The sequence below is a fragment of the Ananas comosus genome, linkage group 16, assembly GCF_001540865.1.
Source record: "Ananas comosus cultivar F153 linkage group 16, ASM154086v1, whole genome shotgun sequence".
Classification (NCBI taxonomy): Eukaryota; Viridiplantae; Streptophyta; class Magnoliopsida; order Poales; family Bromeliaceae; genus Ananas; species Ananas comosus.
In genome coordinates this window covers 9836481-9863474 of record NC_033636.1, presented here as the reverse complement: position 1 = coordinate 9863474, position 26994 = coordinate 9836481, and the positions used below count along the sequence as shown (strand labels likewise).

Below are 26994 nucleotides of genomic sequence, written 5' to 3'. Positions count from 1 at the left end.
CCACCACCTTCGCCCGCCCCCTCCGCGAGCCCGATCTCGTCCGCCGCCCTCGCCGGCGCCGGCGCAGCCTCCTCGTCGGCGACCGGGGGATTGTTCCGCACCGCCCTCCGCCGCCGATTAGTCGGCCTCTCGGCCGGGGCTACGGGATTCGCCTTCGCTCGGCCCCTGCGCACTCCGCTACGCAGCTCCGGCATCGTTCATCATCCATCAAACCTCATGCCTCGTGAAAGCCTAGATTTCGCCCCCGATCGATGGAAACCCTAGCTAGAAGAGGGCGAAATCGTAGAGGCACGGGTCGATGGGACGGCGATCGGCGCCGCGATGGATCTCGATCGAAGCTTTGGGGGCGGAGCACCAAATTGGTGTGCTTAATTTGGAACGAAGAGACCTTAGAGGGGAATTAGGGTTTTAAATTTGGGATTTTTCCTTTTTTTCTTTTTTTTTTTTTCTTTTTTGGGGGAGGAGCCACAAAGGTGTGTGGAGCCGAAGAAAGGGAGAAAGCCTCGCGTATTCTCTTCTCGACACGAAAAGGATAAACACGGAGTCACGGACCATAATTTGTTTTGAAAATATTTAATATGCAATACCAATAGTAATAATTATGTTTTATTAAGTATTCATAAATAATTATTATATTTTTATAGAATTTCACCTAATTTTTCTTTCATTCTTTTATTAATATACCATAAATAAGACTTAATTTGACAACGTAATAACTAAAAGTTTTATTAATATACCATAAAAAACTAAAAAATTAGGTGAAATTCTATAANTTAATATACCATAAATAAGACTTAATTTGACAACGTAATAACTAAAAGTTTTATTAATATACCATAAAAAACTAAAAAATTTTAAGAATATTTTTTTATTTTTTTTACATGTTTAAATTACGGTTACTACCAACTACAATTTAAAAATATTAAAAAAATATTATAAACAATTTTAAATTATTTAATTCCTCACAAACTCAGGGGCGCGAGACACACAGGCATTGTCCCAAGGGAGACCAAAAAAAAAGAAAAAAAAAAATCAAAACAAAAATTAAAAACAAAACAAAACAAAACAAAAAGATCACTATAAGGGAAAACTGGGGTTGATACGCAAAAACCAGAGATTCCAACGGGTTGGTCAAATGACTTCAAAACAAGGGGCTGAGACCCCCTTGGATTAGGAAGAGATATTTTTCCAAATTAAATCACGTTCAATCCCAACATTTTGAGCGGAATCCAATAATCTTAACAGAGATGAACAATCAAGAAGTCATAAAATAAGCTTCCTTCATACAATTGTATACGAATCTTCTTTTTGTCACTATATATATCTGAAGCAAATTGTTGGTTCATATGAAACTTCAAAGAATGGATTAAAGAGTAGCAAAATAACAAGAACAGATTTACAGAAGAGGGGTAAAAAATAAAAGAGGGAGGGCATCCGCCATAAGTAGTTTTCTTATCCCCAGAGATCCCCTTAGAAAGGAATGGGCCTCGGGATGAGCAACTACGAGGAAACCTACGGCAAGCTTGAGTTGCCGAGTCCGAGAGATGCTGCAACTTCTCTGGAAGAAATATCGTCGGCTTGTTCCTGAGAATTAAAAAACATATATACATATTACGAACATGCTACAACATACACGGCTTCTTAAGAAGCAATGTTTTCAATGGAGGTCCTAATTTTTGAAAGATTCAATCAGACAACCACGAGGGACTCTGAGAATTGTTACGAGAAAAGAACTGATTGTCTCCGAAAGACAATTTCCTACAACAAAACAATTAAAATCATAACGGTGATTGTGTAGCCTAAAAAGCATGCACACCTGCAAGCGATGTAAGAGATACATCAAGAAGAGATGCACAAACACCTGCACATAATCATATGCGAACGCAGTTTAGAGGCTTTTTCCGATTTATACGCATTAGATAGAGAAAGTAAAATAGATAGAGAAAGTGAAAAAGAAGGAAGTTCTTGCCAGATAGAAGAGTAGGATGACTCTAGCAACGGGATACCGCCACAAAAATCTAGTAGCCCGTACGGCTCCTGAGTCTAGAAGCTTAGCAGCCTTTTGCAACTGCAAGAGAAAATATCAAAACAAATAATGAAACCAAAAAGGAGGTTTTTTTGGGGGGTGGGGTGGCAGGAAGGGGGAAGTTGAGAGAGGGGGGAAGCGAGAGAGAAGAACAGAGACTTGTATGCTTGCTGCAGCCATATGCCGGTGGTGTAAAGGTAGAGGCCTGTAATGCACCTATTAGTTGTCCAGTGATTTACGAGAATCATATCCATGCATGAAAAGATACATCTAGATCTGAGCAAAAGAAGGTCCAAGCCACCTGGCCCCACCTGCCAGGCCCAGTTTTTTTGGCCCAGTCAGAAGAATCAACCCATTTCACCGGGCCAGGTGAGTCTCAAAATCTGATGCCCAAGAAAATTCAGCTCAAGCTCAGGTCTTCACATTCTTTTGTTGACCCAGCGCAACCATTTTTGAGCTCACTGGACCTGTCTCAGGCTTAAAAAAGCAGCTAAATCCCGGGCCATGAAATTTTTTCTTAATCCATGATCTTGACCATGCTCAACCTAGGATTTGCTCAGGTCTAGTCATACCTGCGGTTACTGAGAAAGGACTGCATACTCGAGTGCTTTTATATCAGTATCTTCTTCCCATGATGACACTGATCTGCGCGCAACTCTACTCCTTTCGGCTTCTACCTATCAAACAGATAATCAAAGTCACCATAGCATCATATGATGAGTTTTGATGTGATAAGAACATATACAAGAAACCGTTTCTTAGCAAAATCAGGAGAGAAGCTGATCGCTAACCTGTGCTTCTTGAAGGCGCCTTATCTCTTTCTCTAGTTGAAACTCCAACGCAGCTTTTTCACTGGCCATGGATTCTAGTTGGGTTTGCTTATGGTACTGAAATATGTTGAAACACATGCATGTAAGATCAAATGAAGAGTCAAACTCTAGAATGTTGAAGGAAACATTTCCTTGAAGGGTATAAAATTCGAGCCATGGCATACCAGCAAGTCGGTCAGTTCACGATATCGCTTCTCTAATTCTATATGCTCCTGCCAAAAGAAGATCGAGAGTTTTATGCCATAGTCAATGTAAGATAAGGTGTCAAGAATGTGTTTTTGTGTATGTGCACGGGCATCTATGCACCAGTGCTTTTGTGTTTGCTAGAGAAAGAGAGAGAGGGAGAAAAAGAAGGATTATATACTGTAGACAGCGATCATATTTCCTGTCATTGGTCTCAAAAACGACAGACAAAGCATATATTTTCATGTTGCATATCACCACCACAAGCTGTATCAGTAAGACGTCCTAAAAAGGCAACTAAACTGATTTCTTCATAGTCCAGATCTACTCAACCTACATAACCTTTTACTCATAATCTTACTATTCAATTTATCATGACACTTTCCAGTTCACAAGCAATTTGCTAAGTTCCAATTCATCGTATGGTTGCTCAGATGGCCATTCATTTAACTCTCCATTGTACATCAAGCCTCAGAGTTATCCTCTTCCTTTATCCTAGATATCATCATTTTTATCGAAAGCAATATGGAAACTTGTGTATCAGATTTAAATTTCCGCTGTCATCTTTCTCTTCGAGGATATTTTGATGGCCTTAAAAGATAGAATCATCATGAAGTCATGAAACTGTTTTATCATCTCATAATTTGGAGGCAGATGACTGGTCTCCAAGAGGAGAAATTTTAATAATGGAGTTTCCAATTGGGCAGAGTACTAGCATGAAATGTTTAGATTAGCCTGTTTACTCACAAGAAAAAGGCAGAGCAATTAACTTACCTGTCTTGAATAATGCTCGGCGTCCCTTTTCATGCCAGCCATTTCTACTCGCATCTTCTGTAGCTCAACCTGTCATGTGATAAATGAAGATGTTGCAAATGATAATTGCCAGTCAAAAGTGAACAGTACAATTAAAGAATCATGTCCATTCCAAAAAAAAAAAAAGAAGATAATAAGAGTACTACAATTTTTAAAGCATAAATTTCAAATTACTGTCTTGACTAGTTTTAGCAGTATTTTAGCGCTACCAAGATTTTCAGCTCTATACCCATGAATTTTTCTTCATTGAAAAGTAAACTGAGAGTGCACACTTTCAGAATGGTATCTAAACTTCAAAAGAGAAGATAAGAACTTTCATAGTAAAGACAAGAGTGTACTTTCAGAAAGGTATTTAAAGTTCAAAAAAGAAGATACGAACTTCCGTAGTAAAGACAAACGATTACCTCCAAAGAAGAAAGCTTGTTTTCTGCTTCTCTTTGGCCATGACGCGCACGTTCGGCTTCTTCCTGCCATGCCTGCATCTTTATTTTGAAATGCACAAGATTTTCAACAAGGTAGCATGATATTGAAATAAAATGATGTCAGTGCAGCATCTTTGAACGTTGTACTACAGTGCTTCTTACCTGAAGAATTTGGTTAGCTTCTTCAGAAGGCTTCTTCTGGAAGCGGCGGTTACGAGCTTCCATGTCTTGTAACTCTTGCTGCAGCGATGTATTTTCAACCTAGGGTAATATAGGGATATCCATCAGAAATCAAAAAGTTCACCAGTTTAAAACTTCCTGAAAGCTAATGAGCAATGAAAGACCCAAAATACCTCAAGCAAAGCCACTTTCTGCTCCAATTCAGTTGCCCTTGATGTGCTTTCATCTGCAGCTCTCTGAAGACTAATGAGCTCGTCAAAATCTAATAAACACGCTAAATAGATGTTTGTGAAACAAAGTAACTATTTTTTTGGAACACCTAATGCAATGAGTAACACAAAGATATAAGTTAATAGGGTTTGTTCAGCTCATCTTGGGTGATTAGAACTACGAAGACTTGATAGATGAGAAGCAGCCAAGTGATCACTTTCAATAGCATAAAGATACAAATGCAAATAGCAAGTAATTTTGGCTAGTGATAATGTGGAGAACAACACAGGTCGTCAAAAACCGGGAAAATTGATGGTCTTGTGAGAAAGGAAAAGAAATTAAATCTCTCTCCTTGAAAAGCCCTATGCCCTAAGAAGGGCTTACTAGTGAAAAGCAGAAGAAGATAAGACCCCGGTAAGGTCTTTCACTGAGAAAAGATAACATGCAAATTCTTACTTGTACTTCATTAAATTACCTGGATTCTAGCAAGAGCATTTGATGCCTCAACAGCCCGGTGCTCTAGCTCTACCTCTCTCTCTACTGCTGTCTGTATAATGCCTGATCATAAGCCAAAAATGGAGGGGAAAAGAGAAGGGATGATAATGGGAAAACATCCAACAGTTTTAAGGAAATACCATCTTTGTGGCATTATGTGCAGTACGCTCTTCTTCAGCTCTGCGCTCTGCAGAAGCAAGTTCCTCTCTTAGAGCCTATAACATGCAAAAAGACAAATTGTTAATATTCTTAGAAAGGACGTTAAAGTAACATCACAGTAAAACCTAATTCTCTCTAAATCTAAGAATTATATACCTGGATCATCCGAGTCTCTGTCAGTTCACGGTTTCTCCTCAAATTCTCCAAGTCTGCCTGGTTTAAACAGTATAAAATGTGACAAGGTGGTGGATCTTCAAAAATTAAGAGATATGAAGATGTGTAAAATAAGGAAGAACTCGTTTTGCTTCATGATGATTGAAAGCCTAAGATTGTGGGAAATCCAAATAAAAATATCGGCTTACAAAGCAGATTCAGAAGCATGCTAAGAAGGCATGAATATTGACATAGAAGCATCCAAGTATCCAACTATTCTAAATTATCTTAAATATATAAGCTAAATATTAGAGTTCGCATTAGTATTGTGGTATTGGAGTGCCTTGGATTCCTAAGATGTTTATATACAATTCAGATACCAGAGAATTGAGTAAAAGCCAAATAAAAGAGTTTGTGTTATGCCTGGGACTTTTAAGAGGTTTAATCACAATTCAGATATTGGTTTCACCGACTTATAATATTGTTACACCATTTGGCACCATGAACCTCTTTTTAAGAAAAGGCAAGTGTAATTTCGTTGTCCTAATATTTTGAAAAGAATGCTGGAGACACCATGTTAAAACAAGAATGCTGGAGACACAATGTAAATATTATTTCTTTATGAACCCTCAAATGAAGGAAACTGCAAGAAAAAGGCACCTGTACAGAGGCAAGCTTTCCTTCAGAAGCAGCAGCTTGTTTCTTCATAGCATCCATAGAACTGACAAGAGATTCAATTTCAGAATTTTTTGAAGCCAAAGCATCAGCCATATTTGACTCCACTCTTGCTGCTTCCATCCTGGATGCAGATAAATCATGTTGAAGCTGCTTTATGTGAGCTTCACATGAACTATTCCTCTCTCTCTGTTTCATGTTTCATAAATCATAATGAAATTAATAATTGGTGTTTCACTTAGAAAAATTAAAAAATTTAAAAAAAAAAACAGTTTTACCTCTTGAACAAGAAGTTCCTCAAGCTGTGCGTTCTCTGATTTGTATTCTTGAAGACGGGATTGAAGTCCAGCACAAACCTGTCGATCAACAAGAGAGTGGATCAACAAATAATGAAAGATATATAAGAAATTGATATGGGTTCAAAGAACCAAATGATATAAGTCAAGATACGAAGTACACGGCTATATTTATTTTACACATTATGCAAATTGATTTTATTATATGACCAAATATTTTAAAATGCTCGACTATATGAAATAACAAATACCACCATTAGTTGTTTGGCAACTACTGAAGAAACTGCTTATTTAGATTTACAACATCAACCTCATCAAAAGCCAGTAAAAGCCTTACTAAAAGCTACGCCCAAGTAGATGGGAAGACAGTTTAAGGCCAAAACTAAATAAAAGAGAGACGCAATTCCCATAAGAAAAAAAAAAAATCCATTGCTTTGAGCTTGTTTGGAATGACATGTTCTTCCAAAGTTGGGTGACTAGATAGATAAGCTGCATGCCTTTCCAAACACGTGTTCTAAATCTTGTCCAAAAAATCTTGCAAGAATAACATGAATTTAATAAATAAACACAACTTTACATGTCTGGAAAAGAGCAAAATGTACGCATGCACAGCAAATGAACATGTTTAATAATGCATTTACAAGTCAGCTTCTACAACACATAAAAGTTTGGACAGAAATTTTATGATGTTCCTTACCCGGGCTAATCTAGCCTCTTTTGCTTGACCAGTTTTAACGGCTGTCTTAAGCAATCCTTGAGCCTGCAAAACAAGCCAAACAATCAGCCAACAGTATTCTATAGGCCACCAACATAAGCATGCAGCCAAGTGTGACCTTTTCAGATAACAGGAACACTACCTCATCAAGTTGGTCCTGAACTTTCATGGCAGAGGCATCCGTTTTATTCTCTTGCTGATTGTTTACATTTTGTGAGGTCTCTATTATATCCGGCTCAGTTTCTTGGGAATGACTATTGCTCTGTTTCTCAACTATTTCAGGAACAGTTTTCTCTTGGTTAACAGTCAAGGAAATATTTTCTCCCACCGCACTGACAGTCAGATCACCATTGGTGGAATGATCTCCACTGTCAACTTCGATCTCCCTGTCTGCCAGCAGAGGAAACCCTTCATTCTCATCTGTTGAAGTTGTAGCCAGAGCATCCTGGTTAGCAGAGGAAGCTGCGCTCTCAATGTTGTCTTCTGTCAGTGGGACTTCGACCATATTGTCAACAGTGTTTTCACCACTCTCATTTTCAGTAACTAATACTGCTGCATCTTTCTGATTAGCAGATGCTGGTGCATTAGTAGATTCATTATTATTAACATCATCAGTTTTAGAGGCACTGATTTCATCAACTTTTCCATGTGGAACTAATAACTGTTTGCTTTTCCGGTCAGCTTGAGGTAGTATGCTTTTAGATTTTTCAATGTTGGAGAACTTTAATTGACTCTGCAAGCAAAAATTATATAGAACAGTAAATATAGTGAATCATTTATGGATTGGAATAAAAATAATAAGGCTAATATTCTGGAAGCACGTTGTAACTTAACCAATGACCTTTTCCCGTGATCTCGTCTTCCGGGATTGACTGTCTTGACCATTGGTAGCTTATCGTAGAGGAAAAGGCAAAAAAGAGCATAAGAAATAGACATAGTGGCCAAAAAAAAAAAGGTGAATATACCAAAGGAACCACAATGTTAGCTCTTTGCTAGAAAGGTAGCACACAACAAGCCGGTGTTCCAGGAAGAAAGGTCTATGTACCTGGAGCCTGTGATTCAGACTGCTCCTCTGACAACTCACTAACAACAAGTTTCGCTCGCCGATCAACAACTTCTAGTAGGTCTGCTTAGGCCATTTGAAAATCTTAGCATCTTCGTACTAAAACTTTATGCTTGTTGCAAGAGTAAAGCTATGCAGATACTATACACAAAAATGCTAAACAACCAAAAAAGAAAAAAGAAAAAAAAAGAACACAATAAAATAAATAACATATAAAGAAGTATGAGGGAAGCACATGAATAAGAAAAACAACTAAAAATCCCAAAGCAGATCAACAGCATGTATGTCAAAATGGATGATATTAAACATGCCTGTTTAGGTCCGAGTATCCCAAACACTCTAATTATGTTCAACTCTTGTTTAAAAAAGGCATATTACTACCTCAAACAAGGTTTATTCAACTAAACCAAGAACAACTGAGGCTAAAGAGTACCCCTTCGGCGAACTAGTTAGTGCAGCAAAATTTGATCAAAATGATTTGGAAGCTTCCACTGGCATCTGCACAAGAAGCCATTATATCTACTTAACTACTCTTTTTCGTCTTACTCTTGCAGAATCTTCAATTTGTATCAATTGACTTCTTAAGCATGCTCTGAGACGTACAGCAATCTTGTTTGCCAGCAAAAGAAAAAACTAGGTATGACCAAATTCGCCGTTTTCATCTTAATCATAAGTAATCATACGCTAAAAGAGAGGACGAATCTAGTGACCAAACTGATTTCGCCAGCTAAATGACACAAGTGCAGCTGTATTTGATTCTGAGGCAATAGTAATTGACATAAGAGTGAATCAACAGCACCGAGTATCTAGATATAGATGAAATTAGATCAGAAGAGTACTAGCTTATAGACGAATCGCGGGAGCCATACCAATTCAGCTACGTATAATTAGCTAATCCCAAACCAGATCTCGTATCATGACGCGTAAAATTTACACACCACGCTCTTTTCCACTGAGATCTACCACATCAAACGACACTAAAACTTCATCGTTACAAATCAAACTCAGCACCCCAACGCATCATTCGAAGAGCGAGAGGTCGATCGAACCAATTCCTCGTACAAATTTTTTTAAAAAAACCACAGATGCGATCGATGATCCGGTTCCAATGCATCGGTAGGAAACGGATCGAAGGGGAAGAGATCGGAGATTGGAGGAGGAGGAGGAGGAGGAGGAGGGGAAGGGGAAGGAGATCGGGGTACCTTCGGCGACCTTGAGCCACGAAGCCATGGGGGTAGGGAATGGGGTTTACGAACTACGATGAGAGGGAGGCGGTGAGCTAAATTAGGAGAGGGAGCGGGGTGCTTCGCGGCATGTCAGGGTGCGGGGGAAATGTGGAGAGATCGGAGACGAGGGAGTTGGGTTGTGCTCCTGCGTGCGCTGGGGACCCGAGGTGGGTGGCGGGGTTATTTTCAGGAGAAACTGGGGTGCTCTTTTAGTTAGATGATCATTGTGATAAATTATTTTTATGAAAAATTGATTGTTGTATTTAACCAGCCCGTCTAGCTCAGTAGGTAGAGCGCAAGGCTCTTAACCTTGTGGTCGTGGGTTCGAGCCCCACGGTGGGCGATTCAATTTTTGCTCTTTTTTTAATGGATTATTTTATTTTAGTTGAATAATGAAGATATACGAGGTTTTGTATATATTTGTTTAATACGATAAAAGGTCGATGTCATTAAGTTGTTCAGTATATAGTAGTCGTCCCCACCATGTTAGATATGTTAACTATATTTGTTTAGTGGCTTGTTTTGATTTGTTGAAGCACCCCAAATAGCTGTTGCGAGATTAGAGGTTCGATTTCCGTTGCGCTTATACCTAGAAGCTCATTGCCTCTAGCCTTTAATTCACGATAGATTCTTAGAAGATGTTTTATTCAAACAATATTTTATCAAAATTCCAAAATGACTCAACCCAATAGAGTTTTTACCCGTTAATACATCATGAGCATGCCGCTAGTTTCTATTCTGTAAATGGCCTTACTTCAACTGAATGTATCATATGCTTGCAACATATGTATATACTCACATGATGGCATATTTCATATTTAATACAATGCTGATTTACGAGTTCACAAGAGGATATTTCATATTTTATACAATGCTGATTTACGAGTTCACAAGAGGATATTTCATATTTTATACAATGCTGATTTACGAGTTCACAAGAGGATGTTTCTTATTTTATACAACGCTGATTTACGAGTTCACAAGAGGATACAGCATAAGGAAGCATGCTTGCTTCATTGCTTCAGAGTGTTAGACTGTGAAGATTCTTCTCACTTTCTTCATCTTCCTCCGACAGATAGGACACGTCTGAGCCTCCTCCAAAATCCTGCAAGCTCCAAATAAACTTGATATGCATGATCTTACAAAGCATTTTCTTCAGTTATACTGTTATGACCAAAGAACTTCATTGAGTGGTGCTGATTTTGGCTTTGTTCGGTCTAGAGGTTTGTTGTTTGAGTAGAGTGAATAAGAAAAGCAGTCACGAGCCTTTTGATTAAAATCCCCCAAACAGCTTTCAGTGGCAAGTAGAAGCACAAGTTTCAAATCATTTAATACTTTTAGTGTCCCAAAAAGCTTATTCAGCTTTTCGTATAGCAATGCTCATGACTTTCGCTTTGCAAATGCTTATTTGCTACTTTTTGAAGCAGAGAGTTCTTCCAGAAGCTAGGCTAAAAGTTCTGAAGTCAAATTCTTACCTCAACCCACAGGTATAGCATGTAGTGGAATGCCCACAAGGAAGAAAGAAACAATCCTTCCGAGCTTCGCAGCAGATCACGCAAAGGTGTTGGGACTGATCACTGCTCTCGACCTCTTCTAATGGCTTTGATGGTGCTGCTTTAAGAAATTCCTCAATATCTTCTCCCTCATCATGAGAAACTGATTCATAAGATGATCCCAAACTCGTACCGTCGTCTTCTTTGTTAGCCAGTAGAGGGCTTGTTTCATTTGGGGTTGAAGTAGTTTGATGACTCGTATTATATCCAAACATGAATTGAAAACTGGTGAATATCTTGTAGATGAGTAGAATAGCTAGAGTCATTAGACCTACACGTGAATAGAGAAAAAGATTAATTACTACCTATTTGACCTAGCATCTCAAATGGCTTCTCTACTTTTAAAAGCAGAAGCTATTAGAAAGAAGGCTGAACAAATAGGCCGAGTCGTTTTGGGCTGAAGAATAGATCTCCAATTGAAGCTTCCGCTTCTTCTACAATAGCTCTATTTTAGCAGCATTTATGCAGAAGCTCTAGATTGGCCAAACAGGCCCATAGAGTAGCAGATAGATTGGAGAATAGATGGGTACTTTACCACGTACCTGATCCAACAAAATAAGTTATCCATCGCGGACCATATGATAGTTTAATGTACCATTCATCAGATTTCCCTTCCTGAAGCTGAATATTATTTGGCAGGTTAATTTACACAAGATAAAGAGCTGCGTTGGAAATGTAATACGCAGAAGACTAGTGAAGTTTTTCACCTTTCTTGGGCCTGATGCAAGGATTGCTACATTCTCCTCGAGAAAGAACAATTTCAGAGCACATAGCCTGTGACCCAGCGAGCACTTGAAATATGCTCCAGTTGTATTGTAGAACAAAGCCTGAATTCTAAAAGTCAACTGTGCCTGCAACACAAAACTCCATTTGAGCAATGAAGAAATTGCATGATAAAATGACAAGCATGACCAAGCTTAATAATATGACAAGCATGACCCAAACTCATTAAAAATGCCATCTATCAATCAAGAAGACATCATTCTATTACTTTTTCATGCGCCACAGATATGTGTAATGTAGTACTAACTTGTACCTATTAACTGGAAGTAAGTGAAATCAGGCTGAAAAGTCATGATTGATTCTGTGAAAGAAGAAAAATGCAAAAATTAATCTCTGCACATATTCAAGTGAGGAGACACTGCACCTCTATTTCCAAATTATGCAAATTGCTCACGGCAACATAATAGTCAGAAGGCTTTTCAATTTTCTGGTGAATCACACCATCTCCTGTAATTACAGTGTACTTCATTAGAGCTTGAGTTATACGCGACCATCTTTGACAAAGTCAAGCAACCTTATAATCCTTACCGTGTATCAAGTTCCATGACAACGTGGTATCAGGACGTAATGGGTTCTCAACCCACTGAAAAAGATTTTCCTTACCTAACACCAAAAGAGACTATCAAGATAGATAGTAAGAAGTAAGCAATAAAAATAAAGCAGCAGAATTGGAGATTTGTATAAGATAGTTGCACTTTCCTATCTTCCACCAAGTCAAATTCACAGACATGTTATCATGTAGTCGCTCAGATCCAAAACGAACAACTCGATTAGTACTTAACTGGTGAATAACTTCCGAACCAAATCACTGAATCATACAAGGAAATAATTCAAGGCATTAACAAGTTACGATGAAATTGGCGGTTCTCCTTGCCTTGGGCAATAACGAGGTTCAATGGATAAGATCCTTCAGACTTCACGCTGTAGAAGATTTCTATCTGCGTTCCTTCGTTGAAATAATATATCCATTCCTGCTCCACGAAGAGTTTATATACTATTTAGAAACAAAACTACAATGATCCTGCAAGTCAGTAGGGGTGTAAACTGCCTCGGTTCGGCTCGATTGCATGCAGGTCAGCTTAATCTTAATTCAAACTTGACTTGAGTTAAACCAGGGCAAATCAAGCTCAAGCTCGGCCTGTTAGACTAACATGCATGCAAAGACACACAAACATATATTAAATCAAGATCAAGCTCTTTCAGTAAATGGGCACGCTAAAATGGAGTTGCAAACAAAGTGAAGCTCGAGCTGCTCAGAAGCAAAAGAGCTTTTTACCACTTCATATTGGAAACAAACGCAGGTAACAATCCAAAGAGTTTTTTCAACAAACATATTGCAATACCAAATTTTTAGTTCCTCGAGTACCTTGTGAAAATTCGCCGGAACAGATCCATTGTGGGTCTCTAACCATGAGGCTCGCACATCAAGCGGCGGAGGCTCGCGAAATCCATAAAGCATCGGCCCATCCGTTGATCCCTCTTCCGCTTTCACCTGTGATCGGAGGAGAACGATCATGCAGCCCCATCAAGCAAAGCTTAAGGTTGAAGAAGCGAAGGATTTAGGGTTTGATACCGACCTTTATATCCCGAACGAAGATCGAGCTGGCTCGGAGGAGCCGCGAGTAATTGGGGCCGACTACGATGTCGACCGGTCCGTAGAATCCAAGGATCGTCGCCATCGAAACTGCTCGAAATCGACATTGATAAAAAGAGCCAAATACACATACACACACACACGCACAGAGAGAGAGAGAGAGAGAGAGAGAGAGAGAGACAGAGAGAGAGACCTAAGATCCAGAAGGTGAGGAGGACGACGAGGCAGGAAATGGCGTCGTCCCTCGCCTCCGGGGACGCGGCGTTGGCCATGGATTCGCCGATGCGGTAGGAGATCGTCGGCTGCGGCGGAGGAGGAGGAGAAGAAGAAGACGAAGTGCTTCTGCTTCTGCTGCTGCTGCTGCTGCTGCTTGAAGCTTCCATGTTGGTGGTGAAAGAGAGAGGGAGGGAGGGAGAGATGGCTCACGAACACCCTCGAATGCCATGGAAGGATCGCGAAGAGGAGCGAAGGACGAGAATTGTGGTGGTGGTGGTGGTGGGTGGAGTTCGACGAGAACGGTGGGTGGCGAACGACCCTTCGTGATGCGGAGGAAGAGAATGTTCGGTGCAGCCCCCGAGGAGCGGAGAATGGAAGCGGTAGAAGAAACAGCAGTTGAGTTGGGCTGAGATATCTAATTATCCCGCGCTTCCGCCCAATTTAGTTTGAATACTGGGCTTCAGGCCCACATAAATTATTAATTTAATAAACCTTAAATCGTATTATAAAACAACACTAAATAGAAGGCCTACTTGGCACCTCGGCCTGAGCCTACAGTGTTTTGCGGGCAAAAATTGGAATTTTTGGGCGTGTCTGGTTCGGAAGTCGGAATCGGAATCGAAATAAGTTAGAATCGAAATTAGAATGACTTATTATTTAATTCTGTTTGGTTCATCACGTGAATCGGAATTAGAATAAATCATTCTCATTGTCGCTGTTTTGTTCATGTAGATATAAAAAACGTAATCAAATTAATATACTAACTTTATCTTTATAATATATTAATTTAAATTCAAATTGAAAATTAAATATTAAAAATTTACATCAAAATTTTAAAATAATGTCAAAATTTTAAATCTTTAAAAAAAAAAATTAAACTTTGAAGTTGAGTGGATAATTCAAAATATAAAACTAAATTTTGATTTATTCAAATTCAAACTTAAAATTACAATTTAAATTTTAATTTGAATCTATAAATTTAATTTAAGTTTTAAATAAAATTATAATAAAAATTTATATAAATTAAAATTTAATTTAAATTCAAAATCATAAGTTAGATTCAAAATACTTGATGAAATTTTAATTTTTAATTCAAATTCAAATTCAAATTAATATTTAAAATTATATATTTAATTTTTAAATTTAAACTCATATTTTAATTAAAAAAATTAAAAAAATAAATTTAATTCGAATAAATATCCATTCCGTCCGGATTCAACTTTCAATCCAGTCTTCTAGGCCGGATTGAAAAAAATGGTGATTAAGAGATTTCCATTCCATTCGAAAATCGGAATCGGAATGGAACTCCTGTCTATCAAAGACCTACAAATAGATTCACCCATTTCTATTCCGATTCCAGGGTGAAAAAGAAACGAACCAAACACGCTCAAATTGTGTGTGTGTAAATTAGAATATGTGTTTTTGTGTGCGCGTGCGCGTGTGCGTGCGTGCATGTGTGTGTGCGTGCGTGCGTGTCTGTGTGTGTGCCTGCGTGCGTGTGTGTGGTTTGCATATCACATTACTGCAGAAGCTCTGAACGAAAGCTTTGGCGTTAGCAAGCAAAGTGCGACCAGAAAGCAAGCTGCACCGCCGGGCAAAACTAGGCCTCAATTGAGTGAGAAAATGAGTTTGGACTCGCCATCTTTTGCATGAATCGCAGAGACATAAGAAAGTGGCAGATTCGTCCCGTTCCTATTTCTCTTTAGGTATCTTCGTGGTTGTATTAGTATTTGACAAATTAGAAAAAAAAAATCATAATAATAACTCTTAGGGCTTGTTTGGTTCATCCATTTTGGGTATGAAATGGGAATCGGTTTGATCAAATCCGATTAATTTTGTTTGGTTCGCATGAATCGGTTTGAGATTTCTATTCCGGACTGGAATAGGAATGGCCCATTAGCCTTCAACTTGATTTCGATCTTCTAGCCCGGATTGAGATTTCATTCCGGAAGCCTACTAAGTTCTCGAAGCCCATGTGACCATCTCACCGTCCTTCTCTTCACCCCTTTCTCGTCAAAAATAAACAAAAACCTATCCTCTCTCAAAACCCAGCCCCTAACCCACATCAATAAAAAATTTTAAAAATAAATTTGATATTTGTTTTGGAAAACTTATTAGAGAATAGTATTATATTTTTCATAAATTTTAAATAATATAAATTTATATTTGAGAGTAAAATTAGTATTATAATATTCTATAATTTTTTTAGTTTATACGAACCAAATAATGAAATGTGAATAACTCATTCCAATTCTCAATCCACAAATAAACCAAACGTCTTGGAGGAGTGGGTCATTTCAATTCATTCTCATTCCATTATTCGTTCTAATTCTACTCTTGAACCAAACAAGTCCTTACTGAAGACCTAAAATGAACCTGTAGACTCCACTCTTTCTCCATGCAAAAATAATACAAATGCTTGATCTAATACAACTAAAGTTTCGCTGAATAGTTAATTTTAAAATAAGATGTGACAACTGACAAGCTTTATTATAATAACACGTTTAAAGTTATTTTCATCCCTATTAAAAGTATGCATTCCATGTGCTTGTTACTATATAATTTAGCTGGAAAATAAAATTTGTTTGTCACCAAATGGCCTAGGCATAGTAGGTTAAAAGATTTCAACCCTGGTAGATGATTATAAGAATCCACTCCTTTTCTCTATGCAGAAAAGTACATCCAAAGCATTTTGACTGGTCCATTCAATATATAGCTGATGCAGTAACAATTACGCGTAACATATTAATATTTAGACTATAAATTATATAAGTAATTAGCACTTTCTTATTACAATAAAATAATATTTTCTCACGTGGCCAAATTAAATGTCCATTTTCTCGTGCCATATGGTTCTTTTCTAAGTTTCATGGACCACGCTCAAACCATAGTTCATGTTGGAGGCCGAAAAAGCCACCGACGCCATAAATTTACGAATTAAAGGTGTACTCGCGCCTAGCTCAGTCTACTGGGTCTTTCCCGTGGTAAGGCATCGTGTTGTTCGAAATAGTGCTATTTAAAAAATGATGCTGATTGGAAGCAAATGTCATATTGAACTGCAGATATTAAATTAGACTTTCGATTATTTAGGTTCAAAAATTTAATTTCTGCTTTTGCTGTAACAAAAGCTGTAGATTTTTTCTCTTGGGCATTGCTGTCTAAAACATAAGTAGAATCGTGACCCAACAATAGACCTTGAGCGAGAAAATTATACTTCGGCTCAGCAGGGTCAAACATGCTCTAAATGTGACGAGTCTCAGTTTAGCCCTCAAATTAATCAACCCAAGCGCGCGCATGCCCAATGCATCAAACCACTTAAACGTTTTGTAACTCACAACCAAACTACCTATCTATCCTACACATCCAAACTAACTATCTATCCTACATATATAACTCGCAAAATAAACCATTTATGTATTCAAACCCCTCAAAAAAAAAAAAAAGGAAAAAAAAGTACCATATATTCTATATATATGCCCATGCACGTGCACGTCCCATGGCCACCATGTGCAAACTCCTCATCTACGACGTGAGACGCACTATTTATCCTTTCCCCTCCCCCTTTCCCCCTCTTGAACTAATAAAACAGTAAAAAAGAAGTTATAATTAATCACGTTACTCCCAACCGCTTCTTCTTCTTCTTCTTTTTCTTCTTTATAATCGCTTAAAACGCCCACCCAAATGCATGTGACCTTCGCTACGTATGTCCCCTTCTACCCACCTCCCCATATATAAAATAATCTTTCTTAAATAATCTCATAAAATAATCTTTAAAAAAATATACATATAAGTGGTTAGGATGAGGATACATGTATTTATTGCAACATTTCTGAGGCTCCAATGCTCCCCATAAGCAGAAGCAGAAATTCTGGAACTTTAATTTTTTATTTATTTTTTTTCATGATTTATGTTTATTCATGAATGAGTTTATTTGTGGTTAATTCATGTTAACCCGTAGAGTAATTTGGCATAACCAAAGTTATTTTATAAGCACTATTCGAGTTCAATTAGTTGCTTGAATAAGCCTTTTGAGCCTTGTACCATGGGCTAGCTTCGATGATAATATCTGTTTTCCTGACACGTTCGATTAACTATTATGGTTTGACTAAAAGCTAAATGTTTGACAAATAAAATATCAAAAGTTTTGATTTATTAGAAAGCTAGTTGAGATCGATCATCTAGATTCTAAAAACGCAAGTTCCATTTTTTGAGTTTCGCTTCTGCTGTAGCAAAAAATTATATATACCAGGGATTCTAACAAGAGTACTAGTGCTTTCGTGCGCAAAAGTTTCACAAAGCAAATAACTAGGCTCTTACTAAGTCTCCCTCTTTAGGGCTTCAAATTTGTTTTCTTTCATCGCGACAAAATTGAATGTCTAAATATTTTATAAATTAAACATTTTTTTTATTTTATCAATAGATAATTAAGTTATTTCAAAAGCGCACGACTAATATTTTTTTTATAAGTAGAAAAATTATTCTAAAATTCCAAATAATAAACACAACATACAAAGTCATAATTGTAAAGAAAAATAAATATATATAACACATAAGTTGTCATACAAACTAGCTACAAACAAGTATGCATTGTTGTTGAGATTGTGACTTTGAAAAGGACTAGCTCTGGTCTACTTGTCACACTCTAGTCAACCCATCACAAATTAGATACTAGCTAGCCCGAGATTATGAATTGAAAACGACTAGTCTTAGCCCACTTGTCACACTTAACTTAGACCCCTATAAAAAATTAGGAAAATCTTTGACTTATACACATGACTTAATTACACCTAATTATTATTACACAAAAATATATCCAATGCAATCTCCTCAACTATATGTATAGGTCGTTACGAAATATGGTCCTCAACCTAACCTTTTTTTTTTTAATTAAGACCTTCTTCGATGCCTGTATTTTTGAAATTATATAATTTTAGTCTGAAAATTCTAAAGTATTCTCAAATTCATTAGTGGATGGATATTTCAATAACTTTAATTATCTTTAGTAGTTAAATATGTTAATATAACGGAGTGAGAAAATTCAATTTGAAGGGCCAATTTCAAAGTAAATTATTGGTGAGGTACATTTTTACCTTATTATTACATTTATTTTCATTAATTTCATATTTTATATATTTATATATATATATATATATATATATATATATATATATATATATATATATATATATATATTAAAAAAAATTTATCACATATTATGAACCTTTGAAATTTTTTGGACATGCATGGACAATATTATTAAATTTTTCTCTTTTTAATTTAAAATATTGTAGTTTATAATATTAAGGACTATTGTTCTCCATCCTCTGCTACATGATCTAAGCCATGTTATTAACAAAGTTTAAGAGAAGGATTAGATTCGCAATTACGGGAGGGTCGTGATTGGAAGATGAATAAAATATTCGCGTTCGATGACGAAGTCCAATGTCACGACCAAGAAAACATCTCTCCATGATAGATACGGGATCATTAAATGAGTCTCGGTGGGGTTAGAGTTTGTTTACTTTTTTATTGTTCCCCACCNTGATTCCCCTCATTGGGTGCCCATCTCGCGAAGTTAATTAGTTCCCTCCAAGCCCCTCACGTTTCCTGTTATTACATTTTAGTCCCTAGGCTCATGGTATTGAGTGCCGTGGGATTAATTATGATGCATCGTGCAGGGGAGAACGGGTTATAACCGAGAAATTATTAAATTATTAAATTATTATACATTTATACAACGCCATCCGTGGACCTTTTTATGTATTTCCTGTGAATTATAGCTCATCTTAAAATGATTTCAGTGTTTAATATTATATCATCTTAATTTTTAGAAAAATTATCGATTTTATTCTTCAAAAAGCAAAGACATTGTTAAATTCAGTACATTTTACTAAATTTAATACATTAAAGACTTAGATAATAAAATAAAATTTTTTAGATTCAAATTTATATAAAAAAACTAGAAAAAATATTGTATAATTTAAGTATGGTTGATATGTTTTTAGCCTATCACTATTCTCTGTTCTCGGCCTTTACTGTGCGATAGATTATTACTTTTTAGATCTGATTTTTTTTTTTTTTTTTAAAAGTAACACACTATCCGCTTCATTCATTAGATAGATGAATTAGATCTGATCTTATTAAGTTAAAAAAAGGGCCAATAGACTGTATAACTATGGACTTTATCGATAGCTAAAATTTACTTTGATAATGTGCTGATAAAAAATATTATTTTAATATTTTAAAATGTCTAGAAAATTTAAAATTGCTTTTACCTTAGAGTTGCTAATAGTTGTCGCCGTTAATTTATAATATTAAAAACATATTTAAAAATTTTAAATTATTTATATTATAAATTAGTAATTTTAGCTAAGAAATTTTATACTATCACACTTGCACCACGTCATCAATAACAAGTCATAACATTCCTTCTTTTCAAACAAAAATATAATAAAAATATTTTTTGACAATTATGACGGAACATATATTTCTTAAAGCAGATATTTGATTGGTTTGTTACGTCACGTCACCAATATACCCGTTACATTCTAAAATTTTTCCTCTGTGCGGTAACCTTCTGTGTACCTGCAGGAGCAGTGTTTTTGAGTTCTGGGCCGTTCGATTGGTTTGGCCGAGATCAAACGGTGGTGATCGTAGTAAGCAGCACCGCAAACGACCTTTTGTAAAATTGGATGGGAGATTAATTATTAGATACAAATGATCATCACGTGCATCCGATGGACAACAGGAATCGCCTTCTTGTTTGCTTGTACACATGATCTACGTGCACCTGGTCCACACCTCCAGAAATATCAGATCTATCAAATCGCAAATAAGGACAGTTTTTTTTTTAAAGAATTACAATTCAGGACAGCCCCATTGTAATTTTTAGAACTCTTTTTTGTTTTGGATTTTTCCAGATAGAAAGAAAAAAGTGTCTGGGAAAATACATGGCTAAACTCCCTAGAATTAATTTCTAAGGGTTAGAGTAGAAAATTAAGAACACGAAAATTTTGAACAATAAAAAAGGAAAAAAAAAAAAACCTAAAAAACGCGCCACAAGCACTTCTGCTCCGAATAAAATTCTCCTAAAATTAAAAATAATCCCTGAAAATACTTTTACGCTAAAGTCCTTCACTCTTTTGGTATTTTCGTTTTGCTCCTTTTTCGCGCGAAGCTAGAGTAGTTGCCGGAATTCGTGGCCTAGGTGGTGGTGGTGGTGGTGGTGGTGGATCAAGAATTCGTCTGCTGCGGAGTGCGGGGGAGCGGCGTCGAACACAGCGGCGGCGGCGGTGCGAGGGTGGAGGAGATGATGCTGCTGCTGTTGCTGCGGCGGCGGCGGCGGTAATTGGAGCTGCTGGAGCTCCTTCTGGCGGCGGAGTTCGAGGACTTTGCGGTGGGAATTGGAGTGCTTGGAGAGCACGAACGTGGGGCTCGCCGCGGGCCGGTACTCGGGCACGAGGCGGCCCGACTTGAACCGGACGCCGCAGGCGTTGCACAGCGTCTTCGGGCCCATCGGCCCCGTCCGCCACTGCGGCGTCTTCTCCGTCGCGCAATGCAGGCACCTCCTCCCGTCCCCCGCCGCCGCCGCAGCCGCCGCTCCCGAATTCTCCTTTTTCTTCGCCGGCTTCGACGCCTTCTTTCCTGCAACGGTCACCGCCGAAGCACCGCCGATCTCGGTAATCTCCGACTCCGACGACGACACTGGGGCTGCTGCGGCGGTGGCGGTGACTTGCGAAGCCGCAGCCGATGTCGGAGAGACGACGAGGAGGCGCGAGGACCAGCTGCAGGGCGCGGCGCGGGACCGCTTGCTGCGCGCCTTGCCGGGGACCGGGGAATGGTGCGCGGCGGCTGCGGTGGCGGCGGAGGCGGAGGCAGAGGCGGAGGCAGAAGCGGAGGAGGAGGAGGAAGGGGAGGGTTTGAATCCGGAGATGAGGTGGAGCTTCTGCAGATCCTGATCGCTGGAGAACGCCGACTCCTCCACGAAGTTCGAGAGCCATTCCAGCTCGGCTAACTCCTCGTACTGCTGCGTTAACACAAATTTGGTACCCGAAAAAACAGAAAAAGAAAAAAAAAAAAGAAAATTTAAAATCTCGGGATTACTACATTGCATGCACAAGCGCTACCTCCTCCTTTAATTTTCCGGTATCTTTCCTTTTTTGGATTATTCGAACAAAAAAGGGAATCAGTTTACGAGGAAGAGGAGAGTACTAATTAAGTACGTACTCTGAGCACTCGGATGTTTCTTTTCCCCCTCGAAAATTTTTAGACGCGTTTCATTTTTTTTATTATTTTTTTTTCTTTTTTCTTCCCCGCAAAAATGAATGGAATTTTTTTTAAAGAAGTGTAGAAAAAATAATTTAAAATTTTTTTGGTAAATTAGCACAAAATAGATAACGTCTCCGCACGATTAAAAGTAGAGAACACACACCCAAAAAAAAAAAAAAAAATCCGAATTAGGACGTTTTTTTTTAAGAAAAAATAATTCGAATTCAAAAAAAAGGGAAGACGAATAGGCCAATGTATCCATCGGAACAAAATTAACCCCAAAAATGTGAGAAATTCGGATACAATAATCCACGAAGAAAAACCAAAAAAAGTACTCGAAATTTTCGAGGAATTAATGGTGAGAATACGGAATTGATCGATTACCGGCTCGCAGAGGTCGCCGGAGAGGCAATTATCGCCGAAGCTCTGCGACGCGAGCTCGCCGGAGAAATGGGGGTATCCGCCGGCGCCGCCGCCGCCGCCGCCGGAGAATGAGGAGTTACAGCTATCGACGGCGGTGACGGTGGACGAATCCGCGGACGAGTTCCCCGTCGCCGCGTCGTCCGCGGCGGATCCGTACACCTCCGGCGCCGCGGCGGCGGCGGCGGCGTCGTCGTCGTCCTCCTCCTCGTTGGAGAAGTCGAGGAGATCGTCGACGACGAAGCCATTGTCGGCCGCGGCGGACGCGGCGGTGCCCTTCTTCTCCGCCACGAACTGCGGCATCGTCCCCGACGCCGCCCTGTAGAACCCGCCGTGGTAGCACTCCGGCGCCGCCTCCATTGGTGGTCCTCCTTCTGGGTCACAATTTGGGTTCTCCTACAGAGAGAGAGAGAGAGAGAGAGAGAGAGAGAGAGAGGGGTTTATTTGTGTGCGCTTATGAGGTGACAGGGGAAGAGGCGAAGAGCTTTGAAATGGAGGCTTGTGGTGGTGGTGGGGGGAAAGGAGTAAATAAAGCAAAAGGCGAGGTGAAAAGTAAAAGAAATTATATAAGCCTGCGGTTAAAAATAATAATAATAATAATACAAAATCGCGTTCCTTTCGCCCCTTGTTTCCTCTCAATTTACGATGCTGCCCTTCGCGCTCGGATCAAATCTGAGCCGTCCGATTACTGAAACTAGTATTATTTATTTCGGTTGTTTCTTAATCGTAGGTTATAGTGCACATAAGTTTCGATTTGAACCAAATTCTCCGTTGATGAAGTCGGTTGTGTTTACCAAAATACCCTCAATGGTTTGCATAATTTGCTCAGGGCTAACCAGGGGCAGTTTCGGAATGTCATTAATTATCGGGTCCGTGTCCGTATTTAATGAAGTAGAAATGAATTTACTCCTCCGTTAATTCATCTGGTAATTGTAAATTAACGGAAATTAGGAGGAAAGTGGGGGTTAGCTATTAAAAAATAATAATAATAAAATTGTATGGAAACCCCCTCAACTATATTCACTTGCGAAATAGCCCCATTTTAGTCTATTAGTTTGGTTAGAGATTTTATAAAATTATCTTAGTTTCATCAATATTTAACAATCTATCTAGTAAAATTAGAATAAAATTATTGATTAATTGATAACATGCTATTTAATTTAAGTCCTTAATTTCAATTTACGCCTTATTTGAGTCTGAATGAGTTAGCTGATGATAAATTATTCAGTATAAAATTTTATTAATTGTATGATCGGAAGCAAGCAGTCTAATATTTGCTTCTTAAAATATTTGAACATCCATAATTTCCAAATAACACATTTCATCTACACCATAATTTATTTTATTCTAAAAATAAAATTTAAAAATTAAATAATAATATCTATTTTAAATATTTATCTTTTTTTTTTAGTAAACTCAACAACATGTGCCAAAATAAAAAAAAAAAAGAAAAATCGTGTATTCACATGTGACCTTATAATATTTTCGATGGGCCATTGCAATTGCCTATAGTTGAGGGTTCCTAATAAATTCTCAATTTGCTTAGGAAAAAAAAAATTGAGAAAAAATAGGATTATTTTGTTTTGTTTTGTTTTATTTTATTAAATAATTGGATTCAACTCTCCCTTAGGAATCGATCTATCAGTGTTTGTCGCGTCGACTCGTGCATTAGCGTCCAATTTTACAGCCGGATTCCTCTGCCCTTCACTTCTCTCATTACTCGCCCCCACTCTCCTCGGGAATCGCGTTTTCCCTTTTTTTTTTCCTTTTTTTTTTCTTTTTGCTTAACCCGATTTTATTTTTTTCAAAAAATATATTTTATAATTAATAACCTGCGCTTTTTGTTTTAACACCCCGAGCACCTTTTTTTTAAAAAAATAAAAATAAAAAATCCACTAGCCCACGTTTAAGCACGACGATTACAGCTCGGCGCAGAGAAATCGAACGGTGGATATCGCGCCACGTGGCGACGAAGCGGAGGCTTGCTCCCGGAGGATCGCCACGTCGGCGCCCGCCTCCCCCTGCCACGCGATCGGCTCCGTGGAGCGCGCCCGAGCCGGCGAGCGACACGCACCGTCGGATCCCACCGTCCGACACGTGGCCCGCATCCAGAATAAACGGTGTCCGTACTGGGGGGACTTCGTCTATGGTGGGCCCGGGTCCCACGAGGCTCCGATCCCGAGGTGAATCACCGTTGGAGAATGGGATAAATGTGGTTGTGCATGAATCTATGCGTACTCTAGAATTGATCCCAAGATACATGGCATTATGCCGGTGATTTATTTAGCTATGCGACGCACCTAGTTTGATCGTTGCAGGGTTCAAACACACCTAGATCGTGTTTGGTTCGCTTTTTTTTCACGCTAAAATCGAAATCGGAATGGCCGAATTCGTTTGTTGATGTTTGGTACACGTGAGTCCCATTTCGATTTCGATTTCGATTCTCGAGTGGAATGAGAATTTCTGAATCACCTCTTTTTTCAATCCGGCTTAGGAGGCCGGATTGGAAGTTGAATCCAGACGGAATGAATATTTATTCGGATTAAATTTATTTTTTTAACTTTTTTAATTAAAATATGAGTTTAAATTTAGAAATTAAATTTTTAATTTTTAATTTTAATTTGAACTTGAATTAAAAATTAAAATTTAATCAAGTATTTCGAATCTAACTTATGAATTTGAATTTAAATTAAAATTTAATTTATATAAAGTTTTATTCAAATTTTATTTAAAAATTAAATTAAATTTGTGGATTCAAATTAAAATTTAAATTGTAAGTTTGAATTTGAATAAATCGAAATTTAATTTTATATTTTGAATTATCCACTCAAATTCAAATTTTTTTTAAAAATAGATTTAAAATTTTGACATTATTTCAAAAATTTGATGTAAATTTTTAATATTTAATTTTTAATTTGAATTTAAATTAATATATTATAATGATAAAGTTAATATATTAATATGATTACGCTTTTTATATTTACCTGAACCAAACACCGACAATGTGAATGATTTATTCTGATTCTGATTCAGGTGATGAACCAAACAGAATTAGGTAATGAGTAATTTGGATTTCGATTCCAGCTTATTTCGATTTCGATTCTGATTTCGATTCCAACTTCGAACCAAACACGCCCCTAATTTCCTATGTATTAAAGGCACAACTATACGCCTCACGTGTTCGTGTCGGACATGTATGCTTCTGTGTCGGACACATGTTCGATGTGGACACTTCTTGATCGTGTGTTTAATGCCGATCCATAGCGCATGCAATTAAAAAATATATATTTATATTTATATTTTATTTTATATATATATATATAATGTAAGATGATAAATATTTTAATTTTTTGATGAATGCATACACTTTTTTTTAACAATATAAATAAATTATGTATAATAAAGAATTTTTTTCTTAAAATATATAAGCAATTAATGAAAATTTTACTACTTTTTATTTATATGATAAATATAATAATATTTTACCAAAATTAATATTATATATATAATAAATATATATTATTAGATTAGTAATATTATATTTTATCAGTGGTGTCCATGTCGTACATGTGTTCTAATTTTTTGTAAGCTACCGAATCGCCGCCGTGTCTGAGTCATGTTGTGTTCTATATCACGTGTCAGACTGTCAGTGTTCATGAGGCCTAGCTAGTTTCACATTTTGGTCGGACGGAAAATTCTATAAGCACTTTAAACATCTGTCCTTTCATATTATAAAATATTGTATGAAATAAGCTGTGCTTCAAAGTACTTCTTTAGACAACAATTTTACAGCTTTTGAAGGGAAAACCTCAAAAGTATTTTTAGTTTTTTGAAACATTTATTGTATGAAAAAAGCGCTCTTTTGAGCATGCAATCGTGAAGTTGTTTGTATAATTAAGATGTTGTATTTTAAGTTTGAGAATTTAATTTCTATTCAACTCTACTTCTACTCCTTTCTCCAGCACCAACTATTTTCAGTGGAACTTTGAAAATAGGAAAAAAAAAAAGTTAAAGTTTTTGTTATCCAAAATTTGATATGAGGCTTTAATCTAAAAAATTGAACTTTTGATTTTGTGCTTTAGTTATTGATTCAGATATAATTTGCTATGAAGAGTTGTATATAGTATTTTTTTTAATAATATTATTCAAAACCGTATTATACATAACAATACTACAAATTCTCCGATAAGATCAAACAATCCTTCAAACCATCTATATATTTACAATGCAAAGATACATCCTTTATAATTCTGTGTATCTTTGTTGCGGTACTCATAGCATTACTCATCATTTAATTTTTTTTTTTATTTTTGAGAGATAGGTAGCACGCTACTCGATTCGTTTATTTCATTTAGAAATAAATTTAGCTGTAAATGTGAATCAACTAGGATTCGAACTTGAATCTCGGATACCAACCACCAAGCCTTTTGCCACTTACTCTAGGGACGATCGGTTCATCATATAAATTTTTGGCCACAGGGATACGTGCACTACAGAATACAAAATTTGCGAAAAGTCAGTCGACCGTTAATCACACTATATCCGTAGATCAATGGCTGTGATTGCATGGTACACCGTAGTTGGAGTGTATTGCGCTGGAGCATGATGGTGTTGTCCTTTTTGAGCTTTCAATCTTGCTTGGATTTAAAGGAAAGACTGCGAAAAGAGAAAATGGAGGAGAGGAGAAAGGAGAGAGCTTTGGCTCTTTTTTGGG

The 26994-nt window shown here is 37.5% G+C and overlaps 3 protein-coding genes and 1 non-coding gene across 9 annotated transcripts; 1 reads left to right on the top strand and 3 right to left on the bottom strand.

Annotated features, from left to right (window-relative positions):
* LOC109722296 (golgin-84) lies at window positions 1243–9637 on the bottom strand. 3 transcript variants are annotated; one of them, XM_020250295.1, is made up of 21 exons: window positions 9423–9635; window positions 8203–8283; window positions 7999–8048; window positions 7300–7890; window positions 7140–7202; window positions 6425–6502; window positions 6132–6335; window positions 5475–5531; window positions 5300–5374; window positions 5140–5211; window positions 4628–4690; window positions 4437–4535; window positions 4257–4334; window positions 3814–3882; window positions 3021–3068; window positions 2818–2913; window positions 2627–2703; window positions 2186–2231; window positions 1970–2068; window positions 1817–1861; window positions 1243–1584 (listed from the first exon to the last, which is right to left on the bottom strand). In XM_020250295.1, the coding sequence occupies exons 1-21, from the start codon at window positions 9448–9450 to the stop codon at window positions 1513–1515; spliced, it is 2091 nt and encodes a 696-aa protein (XP_020105884.1). In that variant the 5' UTR covers window positions 9451–9635; the 3' UTR covers window positions 1243–1512. The 3 variants fall into 3 exon arrangements, 2 of the variants coding, with proteins under 2 accessions (XP_020105884.1, XP_020105885.1); XM_020250296.1 differs by having other exon boundaries at window positions 7992–8048; window positions 9423–9487; XR_002219442.1 differs by lacking the exons at window positions 1243–1584; window positions 1817–1861 and having other exon boundaries at window positions 1982–2068; window positions 2599–2703; window positions 9423–9637.
* On the top strand, window positions 9717–9789 carry TRNAK-CUU. The gene has a single exon. It is a non-coding gene; the product is annotated as a tRNA-Lys (tRNA).
* Window positions 10201–13976, bottom strand: LOC109721888. Of its 3 annotated transcripts, XR_002219312.1 has the most exons (11): window positions 13570–13976; window positions 13360–13466; window positions 13149–13274; window positions 12633–12753; window positions 12311–12385; window positions 12147–12229; window positions 11707–11850; window positions 11542–11620; window positions 10922–11270; window positions 10371–10551; window positions 10201–10325 (listed from the first exon to the last, which is right to left on the bottom strand). XR_002219312.1 is itself a non-coding variant. In XM_020249696.1 (10 exons), exons 1-10 carry the CDS (start codon window positions 13757–13759, stop codon window positions 10476–10478), a joined length of 1350 nt encoding a protein of 449 aa, XP_020105285.1. In that variant the 5' UTR covers window positions 13760–13976; the 3' UTR covers window positions 10280–10475. The 3 variants fall into 3 exon arrangements, 2 of the variants coding, with proteins under 2 accessions (XP_020105285.1, XP_020105286.1); XM_020249696.1 differs by having other exon boundaries at window positions 10280–10551; XM_020249697.1 differs by having other exon boundaries at window positions 10280–10551; window positions 12657–12753.
* On the bottom strand, window positions 20137–22763 carry LOC109722028 (GATA transcription factor 12). 2 transcript variants are annotated; one of them, XM_020249878.1, is made up of 2 exons: window positions 22245–22763; window positions 20137–21618 (listed from the first exon to the last, which is right to left on the bottom strand). In XM_020249878.1, exons 1-2 carry the CDS (start codon window positions 22638–22640, stop codon window positions 20770–20772), a joined length of 1245 nt encoding a protein of 414 aa, XP_020105467.1. In that variant the 5' UTR covers window positions 22641–22763; the 3' UTR covers window positions 20137–20769. The 2 variants fall into 2 exon arrangements, with proteins under 2 accessions (XP_020105467.1, XP_020105468.1); XM_020249879.1 differs by having other exon boundaries at window positions 20137–21615.

What these genes read in the sequence shown, in the direction of transcription:
- LOC109722028 (XM_020249878.1), bottom strand. Translation starts at nt 22,640, where the DNA reads ATGGAGGCGGCGCCGGAGTGCTACCACGGCGGGTTCTACAGGGCGGCG. An exon ending in CCGGCGACCTCTGCGAGCCG is followed by an intron (nt 21,619 to 22,244) that starts GTAATCGATCAA and finishes GTGTTAACGCAG; the next exon opens with CAGTACGAGGAGTTAGCCGA.
- LOC109721888 (XM_020249696.1), bottom strand. Translation starts at nt 13,759, where the DNA reads ATGGAAGCTTCAAGCAGCAGCAGCAGCAGCAGCAGAAGCAGAAGCACT. An exon ending in CCTCACCTTCTGGATCTTAG is followed by an intron (nt 13,467 to 13,569) that starts GTCTCTCTCTCT and finishes GATTTCGAGCAG; the next exon opens with TTTCGATGGCGACGATCCTT. An exon ending in TCTTCGTTCGGGATATAAAG is followed by an intron (nt 13,275 to 13,359) that starts GTCGGTATCAAA and finishes CTCCGATCACAG; the next exon opens with GTGAAAGCGGAAGAGGGATC.
- LOC109722296 (XM_020250295.1), bottom strand. Translation starts at nt 9,450, where the DNA reads ATGGCTTCGTGGCTCAAGGTCGCCGAAG. An exon ending in GTCTGAATCACAGGCTCCAG is followed by an intron (nt 8,049 to 8,202) that starts GTACATAGACCT and finishes CTCTACGATAAG; the next exon opens with CTACCAATGGTCAAGACAGT. An exon ending in CCGAGCATTATTCAAGACAG is followed by an intron (nt 3,069 to 3,813) that starts GTAAGTTAATTG and finishes TTCTTTTGGCAG; the next exon opens with GAGCATATAGAATTAGAGAA.